Here is an 18105-nt window from a genome sequence, read left to right as displayed (position 1 = left end):
GCCCAGAGCGATCCTTTAATGACCACTGTGTATTTTTCTGCAAGCCTCGTACTAAGATGAGCCAAATCTGGGTACAAGTCATAATTGTGATTATGGTCTAGTAAATAAAGTTTTTCATTAAGTGATTATTTGCAGCTATAACTGGTTAAGTCACAAATGTCTTCGTTACGTACGACCACGGACAGTTTCGAGAGCTACATGACATCTTCAGGTGGGTTTTATCAATGTGCAGTAATCAACCTGAATATGGGAATGTACTGCTCGAAACTAACAGGGATCGTAAGTAACAAAAGTTTGTAGATGTTTCACTGGTTACTGATGACCACAATGCGTTTCAAGTGACATTCCACGCCAGTTATCGTAACGCCTTGCGGTCACGAGTAAGAAATGAAACCGTGAACGTCTGCTGAAAGGTTTTCTTTACGTGACTTAGTTTCATGCAACTAGAGGCTGCAAAACACCGCACCTTGCGGTCAGACGACAAACACTGACGCACTTGCATATCCAGTGTTGGAAACAGGAACAAAGAGAGAGAGATTAGGCGTTAAGTTAATGACGCTGTTTGGCGCGAGTACTCACGAAACAGCACAGAACACAGTGTTCAGAGTGGGGGCGAGCAAAGTCGGGAGCTCGCGGCCTGTGCTGTGGTCGTATAGCGCGTACCCACCTTCTCTCCTCATGCCCATCTTGAGACACTTCTTGAGGCGGCAATATTGGCACTGGTTGCGGTGGTGTTGGTCGATGGGACAGTTCCGGCTTCCGCGACACGAGTACGTAAGGTTGCGCCGAACGCTTCTCTTGAAAAAGCTTTTGCAACCTGCAAACGATGGAAACCTGCAGATATTACACTCGCCGCAAGTCAGTCTGGCGGTCTCTCTCTACTCTAATTGCACACACATCAACACCAGCACAACGTCATTACTAAACAAGCACAGCATTTTGCACACACAACACGACTAACGCTTACACTGACATCTACAGGCTGGTCAGAATAAACAGGCCCCGAAAATATTTGGTGCACCTTACGACAAACAACCCAAGTTACATCTTCTGTCCATGGTGAGGATGATGTAAGTTGTGTTGCCTATCTTAAGGGACACTAAATTTACTTTTTGCGCCAGTTTTATTTTGTCCACCCTGTATAACTTTTTTATTTGTTCCCTTTGTTATCATCTACTAAATTGCAGTGCACGAATCCCCATCAGAAGGCGATCATCTCCTGTTGCAATAGCAGACCCGTCTGGGTTATACTTATGTCGACTGCCGTTTCTAGCGGAATAGTATAAGTGATTTCGAAATTTTTAAACTCACTCGGGCCTAACACAGGACTTAGCAACAAGATATCCCTTCAACTTTAAAGCTGACATTTCTTATTTGTTCCAAAGGCTTTACAAGAACGTAATTTTTGATCTTTCGGTCTCGAACCTTGTTTACCAACGAAGTTACAAACTGTATACTGAAGCTCATAAATCTGTCTGATTAAGAATCTTTAATGTGGACTTTTACAAAATAGTGTTCTGAATAAAATTAACAGGTAATAAAGGTGTCTTCTGAATGGGCATTTGGGTATACAGTATTATAGGACATCGTATATTGCAGACACAATTGGATTTTCAAGAGACTGCGAAAGCTGAAATATACAAAGGTGTACCGAAAATTGAGGGTAGCACTCAGGCATCGGATTCGCCACGTAGGAATGAGAGGAAAAGTGTATTCCCAACATGGTTGTAGATGCGTTTAAATTCCGTGGTTTGAGACTGTCACTGTACGTATTTTTCAGTGGTTATTTGTTTGCTGATTAAAACAATGCACGAAGTACTTGGAGAACGCACACATGTTACATGTCGCCGCTACAATGAGATCATACCTGTAACACGCACAAAAATACCTGGAAAGAAGCTCCTATAACCACTACAAGGGACCCTACACGGGAGCTGCGTAAAATTTCGATATAACATCAGCGAAAGAAATACAATTCGCTAAACTAGCGTAGCGCACAACTTTCGAAATTTATTAACCTGAGCGTGTCCACTATTCAGGGTAATGCGCGCTGAGATGCACGCTCGATATCATGACGAAGAGCCGAACTCCAAAAACACCACGCTTCACTAGCTACTGGCAATAATCAGCCAACAGTTCATAAACATTCATGAAGGAACTGAAACCCATAGGACGTCACTGTCTAGTAACTCAGAAAAATTTCCAGATCCACATATATGCAAGACCTTATCCTCATTTTTAAACGACAAGTCCAATTCCTAGGCACTGCACACTGTGTACAATTTCCTCAGTATAAAACTGAATAAAACGCTCCAGAGGATGCGGACTGTATCCATTAAACGTAACAGAAGAGTTTCGCCTACAAATGGGGACCCACACATAAAATCATTTTATTTGATATGACACAGACATGTTACCTGTTATAGAAACCATAGCACCAATTTATTACAGTACTCAATAGCAGTGGTTAGTTCTACGTGAAAATTTTTATAATTTCATATCAGTCAGAAGAATAATGTATTAAATAGCATCTAATTACAAGAAAAGAAAACTTTTAATAATACATTATGAAGCGTAGTCGAAGGCAATTACAAAAGGCCGTTTTTGGAAGAGCCAGTTAGTATATTTTATGATTCACACTTACCTTTAAAGAAGAATCGAGTCAATAGTGAGACGTGATGTAAATATTTGGTAGTCATAACAAAAATAAAATAATTTTTGGCAACTATACTCACAAATATGCATTCAAAATGAAAAGTACATTTTTAACAGTAATTCCACTATCCAATTCCAAAAGTGTGTCGAAAGAACGTTCTAAAATATTCAGTGTCTCTGAGAACCCATACGTCGTGCGTCAGTCAACTACTGAGTTCTGCAACAGCCTGTGTTACCTCAGAAAAATGCAAACACTAGGCAACCCTTTTGATAAATATAATTTGTCACAAATATGGAAAGAATGGTAAATTTAGCGTGAAATGCGCTTAAACAAAACTGTCAAAAACAAAGGAAAACCTGTTATTACGAATGAGTGAGTTTGTACTCATTGCATAGTAATAAGGTGGTGATAATGACGCTTAGAGTGACTGTAAATGTTGGATTTATTAGTCGCTAAATTTAACATTCTAAAAACTGTCGTTTAAATTCCAAGTTCGTAAAAAGACACGCACTCAACGTCGCCATCGAGTCTCATGCTGTGTGTGTGTGTGTGTGTGTGTGTGTGTGTGAGAGAGAGAGAGAGAGAGAGAGAGAGAGAGAGAGAGACAGTTGGGGCAAAAAGCGTACTAGATGCTTACGAAGTGCGTAATATATTCGCTTCTGGAGACAGGAACATAAAGAGATGAGCATATTGCCTCCATTATACAATGTAGAAAGTAAAAGCTAATAATGTGTCACAGTCGCACTGCATCGTTTGTGGCTTCAGGAATGTACAACTCTGTTCGATCATAACTTCGTTTGTAGCCCTCTGCTTCACCAGACACTATAATTATGCAGATTAAGGAACACTGTTCGATGTTGTCTCTTTACTTTCTATCGTCACACGAGCAGTACATGTTTAAGCCGAGGCTGAATATGTTACTGGAGAATAAGATGGGCACTGTTCATATTAGACGTCGATGACATTAGTTACGAAAGGGCCTCGAAAAGGAAACCTGATATCAAACAACCCATTACTACGTAACTCGCGAATGTTCGCTGCTTTTACAAGCGTATCCTCATTTTCTTTTGGAGCAGAGAAACCTACCACGAAAAAAAGATTAAATTTAGTGTACGCTACTTGACTGAGCTAGTATAAATCCTAAATCTTCAACTTTTTATTACGTATTGGAAACTGATTCCCTAAAGTCAGTTACATACAATTTAGATCTCATGCGCGATGGCTTCATATGGTAAAGTATCTCCGTAAATTAAAAAGGGAGGAAGGAAGTTTAAGGCATACTATCCCGGCGACATGGAGCTGATGGTTATCAGGAAACACCCGAAGGGGGAAGAAATCTGTAGGAAACAAACACAAAGGATGGGCACGGTCTTTGACTTCAAGAGATGACAATTCTGTCGTAGGACGAACAGTATAACGGGGAAGTTGCAACTGCGGGGAACTAAAAAAGTGTGCTGTTAGTTGCAGGGGGCTCGAGGACAACTGAATGAAGCCGTAGCCTATAAACAGAGTTATATCGGAAGGTAAAAGGACAGACTGATGAAACTGGTAAAAATTGTGGAAAGCATTAGTTTTTACAAAAGAAAGTATTTCTCAACATCATATCGAACGAGCTCCATCAGTTTCGACTAGCCCGATTGAACTTTTTGATTGCCCAAGAAAAGTAATTTGTTTTCAGAAGTGCATAATAGTAGATATGAAAAAAAACTTTCGATTTCTGGTAAATTCATACTTGCAAGGCCTTTTACAAGGCTGTTATGCAGAAAGATTTCACATTGAGCCAAAAATCAGGAAATGGCTGTGTTAGAAGTGCAAATCGTGCGTCTGTGCCATGTAAGAGCTTTGACCTGGTCTGAAAATAGCTTTTTAATCGTTTCTGTTGGCCACTTCTACTTGAACTCAACTTACTAGCGGACTGACAATACAGCGTAATAAGCGCCAGTCACTTTTTAATGGTTTAACAACTTGTTGTACACCCGGTAAGCCCAAAACAGACGAAGAATCTGAATTACTTCTGCTGCAAAAAAGTATTTTCCTATTATTTTGGTGTACATTCACCTTCGTCGAATTTTTGACTGCTCGTTTGCTTTAACGGGGTAATGGATGAATCATGTTTCGCATTACTAAGCCTCTTGGTGCCTTATGCTTCTGCGTTAAGAATCACTATAATGAAATGTCCTTCCCAGAAATTTTAAGTTTTGACGTGCCAACAATCAGTAATACAACCTACAATGTCCTCAGCTTCTCGATACACATAATTTCATTCATGGTACAATGCACGCTCACATGTGAGGTTTCTGGAACCTGAAACATTTCAGTGAACGTAATGCGAAGGACTTCCATTCGTAATTTAATACCTGCGTCTTCAAAAGGTTCGGGAATTCCACATTCCGAGTGTCTATGTTTCCTCATTGCAGTACAGCAGTCCAGAGTTCCTATAATCTTCCCCTAACTTAGTTTCCATCCAGGACGAAGACGACTTTTTTCAAACGTAAATGGTTTGCCTCTGTTCGAGATTCAAATGGTTCATATGGCTCTAAGCACTATGGGTCTTAACATCGGAGGTCATCAGTCCCCTAGACTTAGAACTACTTAAACCTAACTAACCTAAGGACATCACACACATCCATGCCCGAGACAGGATTCGAACCTGCATCCGTAGCAGCAGCGCGGTTCCGGACTGAAGCGCCTAGAACCGCTCGGCCACAGTGGGCGACTCTGCTCGAGACTTTTATTTTTCTCCTATAAGAGCATTTGACCAAACGATCAAGACAGCTGGCAACAGATATGTACCTGAAGAGCAAGTAGTCACATGGTTCACTAAAATTATCCCTACTTTACGAAAATACCACCAGAAGTCATGAAGTGGAGCGCGTAATACTAACACCCGTAGCTCATCAGTTGCACGTCGTAGCTAATAAAACACCGTTACTCAATTGCAGAACAGTCCGTTAAAGAGATTGTAGTAGCTGTCTACAGTGCTGAACGCAAATTCTGATATTTGTTCACTCTCGAGATACAGAATCAGAAAACGAGAGTTGTGATGATATTTGTTTGTACGACGCACAGCTTACACCTTTGGCAGCAACGATCCCGTAGGATGGCGCACAAGCGTCGCATGGAGATGGCCGTTACGCTTCCCGTCGTTGAAGCCATCGCTACACCGATTCTCGAATACGACTGTTACCTCGCTTTCCTGTACCTGCACTTTGTACTGGAACAATGTTTGATTGTATGATGCTATGTAAGACATTACCGATTTCGACACAAGTTGTTTGAAATCGTTTCGTTCGCTCCCTATCCCATTTTCTGCCACCGACTGAGCATCGAATTTGGTTCTACATCGACATACATACTCCCCAGTCCACCACACGGTGCGTGGCGGAGGGTACCTCGTACCACGACTAGCATCTTCTCTCCCTATTCCACTCCCAAACAGAACGAGGAAAAAATGACTGCCTGTATGCCTCTGTACGAGCCCTAATCTCTCTTATCTTTGTGGTCTTTCCGCGAAATATAAGTTGGCGGCAGTAAAATTGTACTGCAGTCAGCCTCAAATGGTTGGTTCTCTAAATTTGCTCAGTAGCGATTCACGAAAAGAACGCCTCCTTTCCTCCAGAGACTCCCACCCGAGTTCCTGAAGCATTTCCGTAACACTCGCGTGATGATCAAACCTACCAGTAACAAATCTAGCAGCCCGCCTCTGAATTGCTTCTATGTCCTCCCTCAATCCGACCTGATAGGGATTCCAAACTCTCGAGCAGTACTCAAGATTAGGTCGTATTAGTGTTTTGTAAGCGGTCTACTTTACAGATGAAGTCTCCCCAAAATTGTGCCAATGAACCGAAGACGACTATCCGCCTTCCTCACAACTGCCATCACATGCGTGTCCCACCTCATATCGCTCTGCAGTGTTACGCCCAGATATGTAATGGACGTGGTTTCCACGCGATACGTGCTTCAAGGCAATGTTCGCCTAGTTAGTGCCAAGATGCCACGCAAAATGCAGGATGGGCAAAGCGAAACTGTCCCACATATTTCATGGGCCTTACGAAAGGCAGCCCAAGTTAAGAAATCCACAACCGGCCAGATGCTGTAAGTTGGGTTGCTTCTTTTCAGGCTCAGTTTCACGATAGCGTCCCAGAGCATGTTGCACATTTCGAATGGCAAGCACACGCAGCTTCTTGCTGCTTAACGTTCGCCAGGTTGCAGGTGTATATGGTCGAAAAGGGGCGATACTGTAGTGGACGGGGGACGCACACACGACAGCCGATTTCGTGTTTTCATTATTTTCCTTTCGAAAGCAGACAATTTATTAATGTTAGGGTTAGCACCCGGCCGCCCTGTGTGACAAATGCAAAGCGAAAGGGCGGCGCAGTACTGTAATTGGCCAATAAACAGCGTCCCGCGTCCCAAGCCGGAGGCGGCGAATGCTGAGGGCGGGGGAGAGAGAGAGAGAGAGAGAGAGAGAGAGAGAGAGAGAGAGAGAGAAGTGGCAAATTTCGTTAGTCTCGGTGCGCCGGCAATCGATTCGTTAGCCAATCCGCTAGAGAGCGACTGCTGATTCAAGACAGCGCGGGCGACAGTTCCGGCGGGCAATTGCGTTGCCGGCGGCCGGTCCCGATAAATAATTGAAAACACAAAAGTGCAATCTATTTTCGCTGGCCGGCCGGCAAATTACAGGGCGTCTGTGGTGGGATTGGGTATGGAAAAAGGGGGCGCGGGAGGGCGAGGGTAGTAGCCTTCCTCCGGAAGAGAGGAGAACAGGGGGGGGGGGGGGAGAGGGGAGGGGGCGTGCGGGCAGAACGACGCGCCACGGGCGACCGATATTCATTCACTTGTTGAGCGCCATAGGAAATTGATCCATCAATATAGGTTTTGGCGGCGTCCGGCGGTCCGGCAAATGCGACTCCCGGGAGCTGGAGCGCGCTGCCCGCGGTGCTTATTTCCGCCCTCCGCCACCAGCCGGCGCTGCTGTCAAACAACGCGCCAGCCACCCCCGGGCGCGCCGCCTCGGCTACCTGGAGCCCGCCGTTGCGCCGCGCCGCTCTTTTGCTTTTTATTTACGTTGCGGTGAAACGCGAACTGAATATGTACGCCCCTTCATCCGGGATGTCAGCAGTCCGGTATGCTCGTCACAGACGCGTTCACGAATTCGTAATAGGTCCCATTACTTTATCATCTGCAAGATGACAAAATCTGGTGGACGAGAATGAGGCACCGGTAGTAAACGTATTTCTCTCCCTGAAAGTTCCAACTCGCCAAGGAAACACGGCTTCTAAGTACGTACCTAGATCCTCTAGAGAGATGAGAATGAATATTATCGCCGGCCGGAGTGGCCAATCGGTTCTAGGCGCTACAGTCTGGAGCCGCGCGACCGCTACTGTCGCAGGTTCGAATCCTGCCTCGGGCATGGATGTGTGTGATGTCCTTAGGTTAGTTAGGTTTAAGTAGTTCTAAGTTCTAGGGGACTGATGACCTCAGAAGTCCCATAGTGCTCAAAGCCATTTGAACCATTTGAATTTGGTTGAGGAAAAGAAACCGTGGTGCACACTCACAAACATTTATGTGCAGTGTATGTTAATGATGCAATTAATAGAACTACTGTGGGCGTCGGCTAAAGAGAGGTAAAACGTCTGGAAGTAGAGAAATTGAGCTCCATGACTGCACAACGTCGGGACGTCCTGTCACAGCCACTGCACCCGACATTGCGAATCGCACCCAAGCCATTATTCGTACAGATCAGCTCATTGCAACTGAGCATTTGCCTCTGCTGCTGTCAGTTACTATTGGATGTGCGTGAGCAGTGACTGACACTCGTGGATATTCAAACGTGTGTTCAAGATGGATTCCACAAATGCTCGCAAAAGACCACAAGACTCAAAGAAGCGCAAGTTCATATCAACTGTTGAAGAAGTTACAGGTCAACGGAGAAGCATTTATGTGACGGACCGTTACAGGTGACAAAGAAAAAGGCAGCCACCAAAAATGAAGAAATTCAAGGCAGCTCCCTCTGCTGGCAAAGTCATGATAACAGTTTTTTTGGAATATGGGATGTTGCAGATCCAGAAGATGTATTGGCTCTGAGCACTATGGGACTTAACTTCTGAGGTCATCAGTCCCCTAAAACTTGGAACTACCTAAACCAAACTAGCCTAAGGACATCACACACACCCATGGCCGAGGCAGGATTCGAATCTGCGACCGTAGCGGTCGCGCGGTTCCAGACTGTAGCGCCTAAAACCGCTCGGCCAATAAGGCTGGCGAAGATGTATTGCCAGAAGGATCAACCATTAGTTGAGAGGCATGTCTAAAGATTCTGAATAATCTCAAGAGGTGTTCAGTCTGATAAGTATCGGAATGTAATATTGCTCAACATGACAACGAACGCCCACACAAAAGTCTCAGCACCCAGGAACATATCGCCAAATTTAATTGGACGCCCTGCACCCCTGGGAGTTCCATATGTTTGGGCCGCTTAGGGATTCTCTACTTGGGATACACTTCGAACACGATGAAAGCGGAATTTATGCAATGAAAACATGGCTATGAGCACGATTGCAGAACAAGAGTTTTTACCAACAGGAAATACGTGCTGGCCTAAGGGCATGGATCGTCGTGGAGTCTGTGCCGAAAAACACTTTATGTAAAAGAAATGTTTATTGACTTCGTCATCAAATTCTAACTCTTAAGAGGGGTAGGACGTCAAACGGACCGACTTGGAGCAGGAGAGGCACCACAGGAAATTTTAATTTCCACTGTCTATCCTTTTACAAATAAATTCATAAAACTTTGTCAGCATGACCAGGAAGGATTCAGGATTCACACTCATGGCAGTGGAAGTTCGAAAACTCAACGAAATTATTTTTTTTTACATGTGAAATTTCATCATTTTTTTCACTTACTAATATCAGTATTTGTTGCTATAGGTACACTTTTCTTCATAAGTAAGAGAGATTCTTCGATGAATTTTGCACAGCATACAAACCACACAGGTAGATGAAACTCTAGAATTTTCCAAATCTATTAAAAACTGTGGTAAAAATTGAGGTAATTAACTAGAAAATTTGTGTTTTTTCTAAACATTAAGTTTAAAATATATCAGTTCATTCGTTTTTTCATAAATTAAATAAATTCTAGAGTTTCATACACCTGTAAGTATGGTATGTATGCTGTGCGAAATTCATCGAACAGTCTCTCTAACTTAAGAAAATTTAGTAAGTGAAAAATTAGTAAGTGAAAAATTAGTGAGTGAAAAAAATGATGAAATTTCACACGTAAAAAAATTATTTTTTTATGTTTTCGAACATCCACTGCAATGAGTGTGAATCCTGAATCCTTCCTGGTGATGCTGACAAAGTTTTATGAATTTATTTGTAAATGTATAGACACTGGAAATTAAAATGTCCTATGACGCCTCTCTTGCTCCACGTCGGCCCGTTTGACGTCCTACCCCCCTTAAGAATAAGTGCCTTCTGAGAAAATAATTGTGAGGTATCATTTATTGAAAGACCCTCGTAAAGACAATAGAAACGACAGAAGACGAACCCGGCCGCGATCACCGTTTGAGTGGAGTGGTCGCAGCGTTTACTTTCGCCGCAACCGGAGACGCCGGCTTCCGGCGTCCGGGTATGCGGGCAGCCTCTCCCCGGCCAGTAATTGGCGGCGAAGTTGCTGATGCGGGGTCGCGCGTGCCGGGCACAATGGCGGCGGGCCGCAACGCGCCGCCCCCGCCGCCCCCGCACAACAGCCCCCTTGACACGCGGGCGACGCTCACCTATGCGGCCTCTCCAGGCACGTATCTGCCCCGCACCGCAGCATTCGCGCCGCGCCCCGACATCGAGGCCTGCCGGAAGCGCGTGTTCGACCACCTAACAACAACTATTACAAGCGCCGTACACGCGATTAACGCCTCGTCGGGTTGGATAGCGTGTGTGCTGCACGTTGCCGCGACCCCTAGTGCGGCTAGCGATGGGTGATGTAGGCAAACCGTGGACGATAATTTGGACTTCATCATCGACTCCGATGATCAATAACAATCGACATCAAAGCATCAATGTTAAATGAGAGATTTATAGTACGGAGTAAAAAGCAACAAACAGCTAATATCGTTTTAATTAATCAATAAATACAGCAATAATAAATGTTATATAAGCCACGACTTTTTATCTGCACTCCGTAAACTTAACACACATGAGACATGCTCCCCCTTCGGTCTGTTGCGTCGTTGGCTGAAAGGATATCTAGCATTTCAGACTAGTCTCTGAGAAGCTCACTGTGCGGCTACACATCTCAACTGTTTAAGTGTAATTTTTTGTAGTTACGGAAAGCTAGTAATGACATTGGAAGAATGTCATGATTACAGCCTCGACCTGCTGATAAAATTTAGTTAATTCGCATAGCCATAATCCACCACGGAAATACTGAACGTCATGAGATTGGAAATCTGTCTCAACAAGAAATTAATTCCAGCCAGTATCATCATAATTACCGATAAAAATGCACATCTTTATCACCTTCAGATTTACTCTCCCACAACTAGCTGTCGTTTTTGTAGACATGACTTCCTGCGGACATTTTACTGTGCTTCCCGGGGATCATTTGTTATAACTAGCAACTGACGGACATAGCTCTGAACCGCTCTCACACGCAATGCCACAACATCGGCATCTTATTGCTTTCAGCTACAACAAGATTACGTTAATTACATCTTGTTCAAAATTTCACTAGCATGCACTGAAGTATTTCGCTTTTTGAAGAAGCAGTATTCTGTTTAACACAGGCATAACGTACACGTTGTCTTGTTCACTAGTCTTTCACAGTCGCTAATTTTCGTCTTAATTTGTCGTCGTTGTCAAAGTGTGCTTTCTCGAAAGAAAGAATAGAAATATTAACGCAATAAAAATGCGCCGAATTTGCTAATAGCGTTCGTAAACACACCATCCCTTTCATCCTCTTGCTACACCGCACCTCTGTTTGCCTCGGCACATTTCATCACCACTGCTCGCTGTCAAACGAAATGTGCCTCCGCCTCTAAGTTCTCTGGTAACTCATCAAAATTCCTCTCATTTCACGCGTCATTTAGTTGAATCTCTCTACAGTCTCCAACAGTTTTCTTACGGCTCAACGCTAGCGATGCCGTTACGTGCCTTCAATTAACATTTCAGTCAAAGCTCGTTTCCTCTTGTTTCGCAATCGTAAATCGTTGTACAGTAAAGAGCCTGTAATTCTGTTGTGTTCTCAAATTACCGCTGAGCACGCCGTTAATAACACTGTTTGGTTCAGTGGGCGGAAACCGTGTAAGCATCAAGGACGATTTCGTATTACGTACGATTTTCATCGTTATGATTACTACAATCTCGAGCCATGCAGGATTTTTCAGCCCTTGAAAGTCGTACGGACCTCCTCTCGTATTTGCTGCAATTACACGCAGATCATCCTCAGCATTTCCGTCCCCTATCAACTCACAAGCTCAAGGCCATTTTCGTCCTGAAGCTCTCGTATAAAGCCCACAGTCGGAGAGTTACAATGGGCGTTTCCGCGCTGCGCTGTAAAGAGTCAGTCTCTACACCTGCACGGCCGGCGGTTTAATGAAGACGTGGGTGCAGGCTTGCACCTGCTTCGGCAGTCGTAGCGGAACAGCGTGTCTTATAACGTAAGATATCTTCCAGCTCCACGTCCGCTTTGGTAGCGTGAAAGGAAGGTTAGCTCGTGTTACGTCAGCGCAAACTCACAGGCTCTGCTGATGGGCGTTACAAGCGTCTGGCGAGGTGTATGATGTGGAAAAACAGAAAAAAAGGAAACAAAATTTTACCATCCTGTTGACTTCGAGATTGATACAGGCACAGTAGGCCTACTCTCACAGTAGGAAATCGGCCGGGATATTTTCAATGAAACCATCCGGACATTCGTCAGAAGCGATTTAAGTTAACTGCACTACAGAGACTGAGACCATTAAAAACAAAAACACGGATCCGTAAGGCACAAGAGGATATTTGTATTACTTTGTTTTGAACGTGGTGTCTATCATTTACCTGATGTTACCACAAATTATTACGTAGTTGAGATTTGCTTTTCTTATTTGGGCCGTCTAACACTGAGTTAGCATGCACGGTTCTTCAATGGAATATACATGTTTCTTCAGTATAGGATCATCGGCCTAGCCTCCATGTCTAAGCTTTTCTGATCTCTCTTTATATTTCTGTTTTCATCTCTCCATCTAATCTACTAATCTTACTGTATTACTCATCGATCTTCCGCTGAACAATCGGTTCCTTCTCCGCATTCACTCCACCTGTACTGCTGACGTACGTTTGTGTGAGATGTAACAAAGCTGTGACGAAATTGCTTAACGTTACTAAGAGTGATATCTGAGAGATATCAGTCTTACACATTTTCATTACTATATCCCTCTATAATACTGTCGTTACTATTATTGTTATTGCATTTATTATTATTACTACTATTATTATTATAGACTGCTTATGTACCATACAAATTGTAGTGTCTACTGAGTATGGAAGTGTGCTTAGACGTGAGAGAGGGTCTGAAGCCCCTAATTTTACCAGAGGAAGTAAATACAAATTCATACATACTATTGTTGGTTGGTTGGTTGGTTTGGGGAAGGAGACCAGACAGCGTGGTCATCGGTCTCATCAGATTAGGGAAGGATTGGGAAAGAAGTCGGCCGTGCCCTTTCAGAGGAACCATCCCGGCATTTGCCTGGAGTGATTTAGGGAAATCACGGAAAACCTAAATCAGGATGGCCGGACGCGGGATGGAAGCGTCGTCCTCCCGAATGCGAGTCCAGTGTCTAACCACTGCGCCACCCCGCTCGGTATACATACTGTAAAAATAGATGTACCTATGTACGTATGTGTATAAATATATATCTATGTAAGTTCCACATCTCCTTCCGAACCACGGGACCGATTTCAACCAAACTTGGCACACATATCACTTACTGTCTGGAAAGAATCTCTATGGGAGTAAGGACAGCACACTTATCAAACGGGTGGTAAGCACGTGTAACCCTCCCCCCCCCCCCCCTGACGCGCGAATGCCTGTACTTCAATCATCCAGTGTTTGAGAATGAGACCACTTAGTGATTTGCAACAAACGTTACATATAATGTTAAACCCTTACGAAACCTTTCCTCGCTGACTTCCCGCACGAAATGATGAATGGAAGAACAGTTTATCGCTTACAACATTTTCGCTATTCATGCAGTAAAACTGCTGCATAAAGCATAACGTTTTGACTTATTAGTTCTTTACTAACAACCCTGTATTCGCGACACTTTTTATAAAGAGTGTTCACATGTCCCACTGAATCCACGAGTAAAATGATATCATTATACGATTCATAGCACAGAACATATGAGATCAAATACTGATTGCACGAAAACCTTCCGCGTCATGTATGACGTTTCAATTTATTACTTCTTTACTAGTAACTCTATTCGCAAAACAGTTCGTAGAAAGTATTCACATATGCTGCTGAATGTACCTAGGAAAACATGCCATTGTAAGCCACATAGTTAAGAGAATACGACGTTATAAAGATGAAGCTACGTAGAAATGAAACGGATAGGCGAAATTCAGGGTGAAATATGTATACAAATGTGCTAAATATATCTTAAGTATATCTGATGTGCGTACGTGGGCAAATCCAGGGTTAAAAGCTCATCCTAAGCTCGTGGCAAATTTGGTACACATATTAGTCATAATCTGAAAATAATATTGTGGAGGTAAGAACCACCAACCCCCATTGGGATGGGGGTAATAACGTGGAGAGAGAAGTGGCGAGAAAGAGATGGACACAAAGAGACGGGGAAGTATGAAACTGACACAGTAAGGAAAGAGCAAAAGAAGGACAACGATAGGGGAAGGAAGAGATGGGCAGAGAGAGGAGGGAGAAGGAGATCGACACAGAGGGGGGGAGGAGCAGATTACCAGAGAAGGCAGGAGCAGTTGGACACAGAGGGAGAAGGAGTAGATGGAAAGAGCAAGGGATAGGAGGATGTGGACAGTGAGAGGGGCAGGAGAAGATGAACAGAGTGTACGGCGGGGGGGGGGGGGGGGGGAGGTGGAGAGAGAGAGGGGATTGGGTTAGGAAGAGGTGCCCTGGTAGGAGACTGGAACAAGTACGCAGTTGGGTAACGAGGGATGCGCAGCTAGCAAATGAATAAACAGTTTCCAATAAATGCTGCTTTGTCGCAGATCAAAAGCTGGACATCAGGTGGCTTCATATGCTTCTCAGGTTCACGATGTCGTTAATTCATTGTCCAGGCAAATTCTTCAAGAGTCACACTATACACAGCCCAATACCAGGCTGTTGTACTCAACGCATCAGTATTGTCACACCTTAACCGTCTGCACGAACCACTGCTATGAGGTCACGTATTTCCTTTTCGCGGAACACCATCCGCCCCACTTCTTTAAATTAAATGTGGCACATTAACAAGAAAGTAATGTATGTAGGATGCACGAAAGAAACGTCGAACCCTTTTACTGAATATCAGTAGCAACATTTATAACACAGCCGATATCCTGCATTCATAATTCTGTAAGAATAGTTTCCAGAAAAAAAGGAGTCAGTGATGGGTTTGGCGCTCTTCCTCTACTTATTTCCATTTTTGCCCGCTCCTCTCCTCTCCAACCATTTCGCCTCTCTCTCTGTCTTCCCTTCCCCCCACCCTGTCTCTCTCTCTCTCTCTCTCTCTGGACACATACACACACACACATACACACACACACACACACACACACACACATACACACACACACACTGCAAACGTTAAAGATGACGCCGAGATACTACTTTCTTCGCTTACAGGAGAGGAAATGTAAACTGCGGTAAACAGTGGTTTTCCAAACGGGCGTTTAATGTCGTGTTTTTATGTTATTTCATTTACAGCCGGAGAATTTGCGTCCTCTGAAGTAGTACGTGTCCAGGAAATTTGGGATGGTACCGAGAAGGAAAGGGAGCAAAGCCAGAAGGAGCGCTGTACGAACGAGATGCGCCCGGAGCGGTGACGCCGGCAGTCGGGTGCGTCCTTGCAGCCCTCGCCCTGGCAGTGGCTCCGGCGGGTCACGCACGCCGCGGCACGCAGTGCGTGGACCCCGCGCGGCGCGCTCTTGACCCCGGTGACACGCGGCGGGTGCCCACCGCTGACCCTCGCCGCCGGCCGGTTCCACTTGTGGGGCCCGCCAGCTGACTGGACGCCACCTAGCCACGTCACAGCGCAGTCAGCTGTTTCCGTCTGTGGCCCCCTGGCGACCTTCGCCGGCGCGCATCGTCTACTACGAGTCGTTTTCCGCACTCAGGGAAGGCAGTTACACAGTACATACTCGGCCCACAGGACACTGTGCTTGCTACATGGTCGACACAAGGGTAAACTTCTTCGAAAACATTTTTCTTTTTCTGGCGTGACCCAAATGTCACAATAACGGCAATAAAATGGAAATAAGGCCATTAGGTGACATCCCATACCCTCCGGGACGGAATTAGTGTACCTCAGCTGTCTGCGTTTAGTGTAAATCACGAAATGGTGTGAATGCATGTCTGCGAGTCGTGTAACTGAGGCGGGACGTGGGGACCAGCCCGGTATTCACCTAGTGGGATGTGGAAAACCGCCTAAAAACCATATCCAGGCTGGCCAGCACACCAGTCCTCATCGTTCATCCGCCGGGCGGATTCGATCCGAGGCCGGCGCGCCTACCCGAGTCCAGGAAGCAGCGCATTAGCGCTCTCGACTACCCTGGCAGGTAGCCCTCCCCGTTAACCCGCGAGGTGAATTCGAGCCGCGGCTGGACCGCCACTCTTGAAACGTGTGCGTTAGCTCTCTCGGCTGTCCGGGCGGGTGATGTATCTGTCGTTTCCTCTCGCCGAACAATTTTAGTTCGTTTGCAGTACCGCTAAGTGGAGTACAGTGAGTAGGAGAAGCTGTCTTTGCCAGTAGTCGTGTCTAGCGAGAATCAGCCACCTCGGCACCCACCCAGTCATTCCACTACTGATCGCTCTCATTAGCGCATCACAGTGCGACAGCGCTCCACCTGCAGTGCATCACAGTGTGGGCCCGTGTGACAATGCTGCCGGCGACTCCAGCCCGACAGACCACTTGCTGTGTTTCGATACGAACAGGCAATGTACCGACTTCTCATTTCCATAATTATCAATATGAATATGTATAATCACACCACCGAATTGACAAAGAGTCACGTGCTTCGTAACACTTAAATTTATATTCGATGTTTAGAAATTCCTTCTTTTTCAGAAATGTTTTCCTGCTATAGCAGGTGTGCATTTTATATCATCTCTACTTCGTCCCTCATCTTTAATTTGGTGCACAGGTAAAATAAAACTAGGCTACTACTTTTAGGGTATCATTTCCTAATTAGATTCGCTCAGCATCGTTCAGTTTAATTCGACTACATCCAGTAACACTGACGCAGCTCGTGGTCTTGTGGCTAGCATTGCTGTCTCTGGATCACGGGGTCCTGGGTTTGTTTCCCGGCCGGGTTGAGGATTCTCTCTGTCCGGGGCTGGATGTTTGTGTTGTTCTCATCATTTCTTCATCATCATCACCACCACCACCATTCGTGACAGTGGGTAGAATGGACAGTGTAAAAACTGGACTGTATAAAAATTGGGACTTTGTACGGGCACTGAAGACCGCGCAACTGGGCGACCTACAAACCGATCATCATCAAGTTACACTTATTTAACTTTTATTGATGTTAATCCTATATCCTCTTTTCAGGACACTGTCCATTTAAGACACAAAGGATTATAGACATTGGCTGGTAATGGGCATTCATTGGAATCAATGCGGTGAAAGTTGAAAATTTGTGGCGGACAGGGTTTCTTGCTCGCTAGGCAGATGCTCTGACCACTACGCCATCCGGATACAGCGGTCATCGCAACTGCACGGACTACCCTAGCACGCCTCCTGTCAGACCAAATCACCCAGCTTATCCACACCCTACTGAGGTAGTATCCCTTGCCAGTTATCCTCAATACTCGCGACATTTCGCCGATTCCTGTAAGTGTTCGAGCCTAATGTGCATCTGCACTGAAGAGACCATTAGCGGTTTTCGTCTTAATTATACTTTCTTGGTTTCCTCTACAGCTTGCTCAGTCTACAGATTGAATAATATCAAGTGTAGGCTGCGACCCTGTCTCACTCCCTTCTCAGTCACTGCTTCCCTTTCACATCCTTCGACTCTTATAACTGCAGTCTGATTACTGCTTCAGTATAAGATGCGATCTCCAAGCAATGTTGACGGAGTGACTCGTACTACGTACCCTTATTGTTAGGGAGTCAGGTTCGAATCTCCATCTGTCCACTAGTGGTTTCTCTAAATTAGCGCGTGCGAACACAGGGATAGTTCCTTCAGATGCCTCCTCTGAAGTTTTCCACGACTGAAGATCAAGGTCGACTTTGT

At 44.9% G+C, this 18105-nt stretch overlaps 1 protein-coding gene across 1 annotated transcript in view; it reads right to left on the bottom strand.

The window, feature by feature from the left end:
• The window catches only part of LOC124621836 (steroid receptor seven-up, isoforms B/C), a 531170-nt gene that overhangs the window by 431301 nt on the left and 81764 nt on the right, over positions 1–18105 (bottom strand). Inside the window, exon 2 of the mRNA XM_047147279.1 lies at positions 668–817. Within this exon, the coding sequence (XP_047003235.1) occupies positions 668–686 (19 nt within the window). The 5' untranslated portion in view covers positions 687–817. The remainder of the gene's footprint in view (positions 1–667; positions 818–18105) is intronic.

The sequence above is a fragment of the Schistocerca americana genome, chromosome 7 (assembly GCF_021461395.2).
Source record: "Schistocerca americana isolate TAMUIC-IGC-003095 chromosome 7, iqSchAmer2.1, whole genome shotgun sequence".
Lineage (NCBI taxonomy): Eukaryota > Metazoa > Arthropoda > Insecta > Orthoptera > Acrididae > Schistocerca > Schistocerca americana.
The sequence above is the reverse complement of the archived record's forward strand: the minus strand, read 5'-3'. Positions and strand labels throughout refer to the sequence as shown.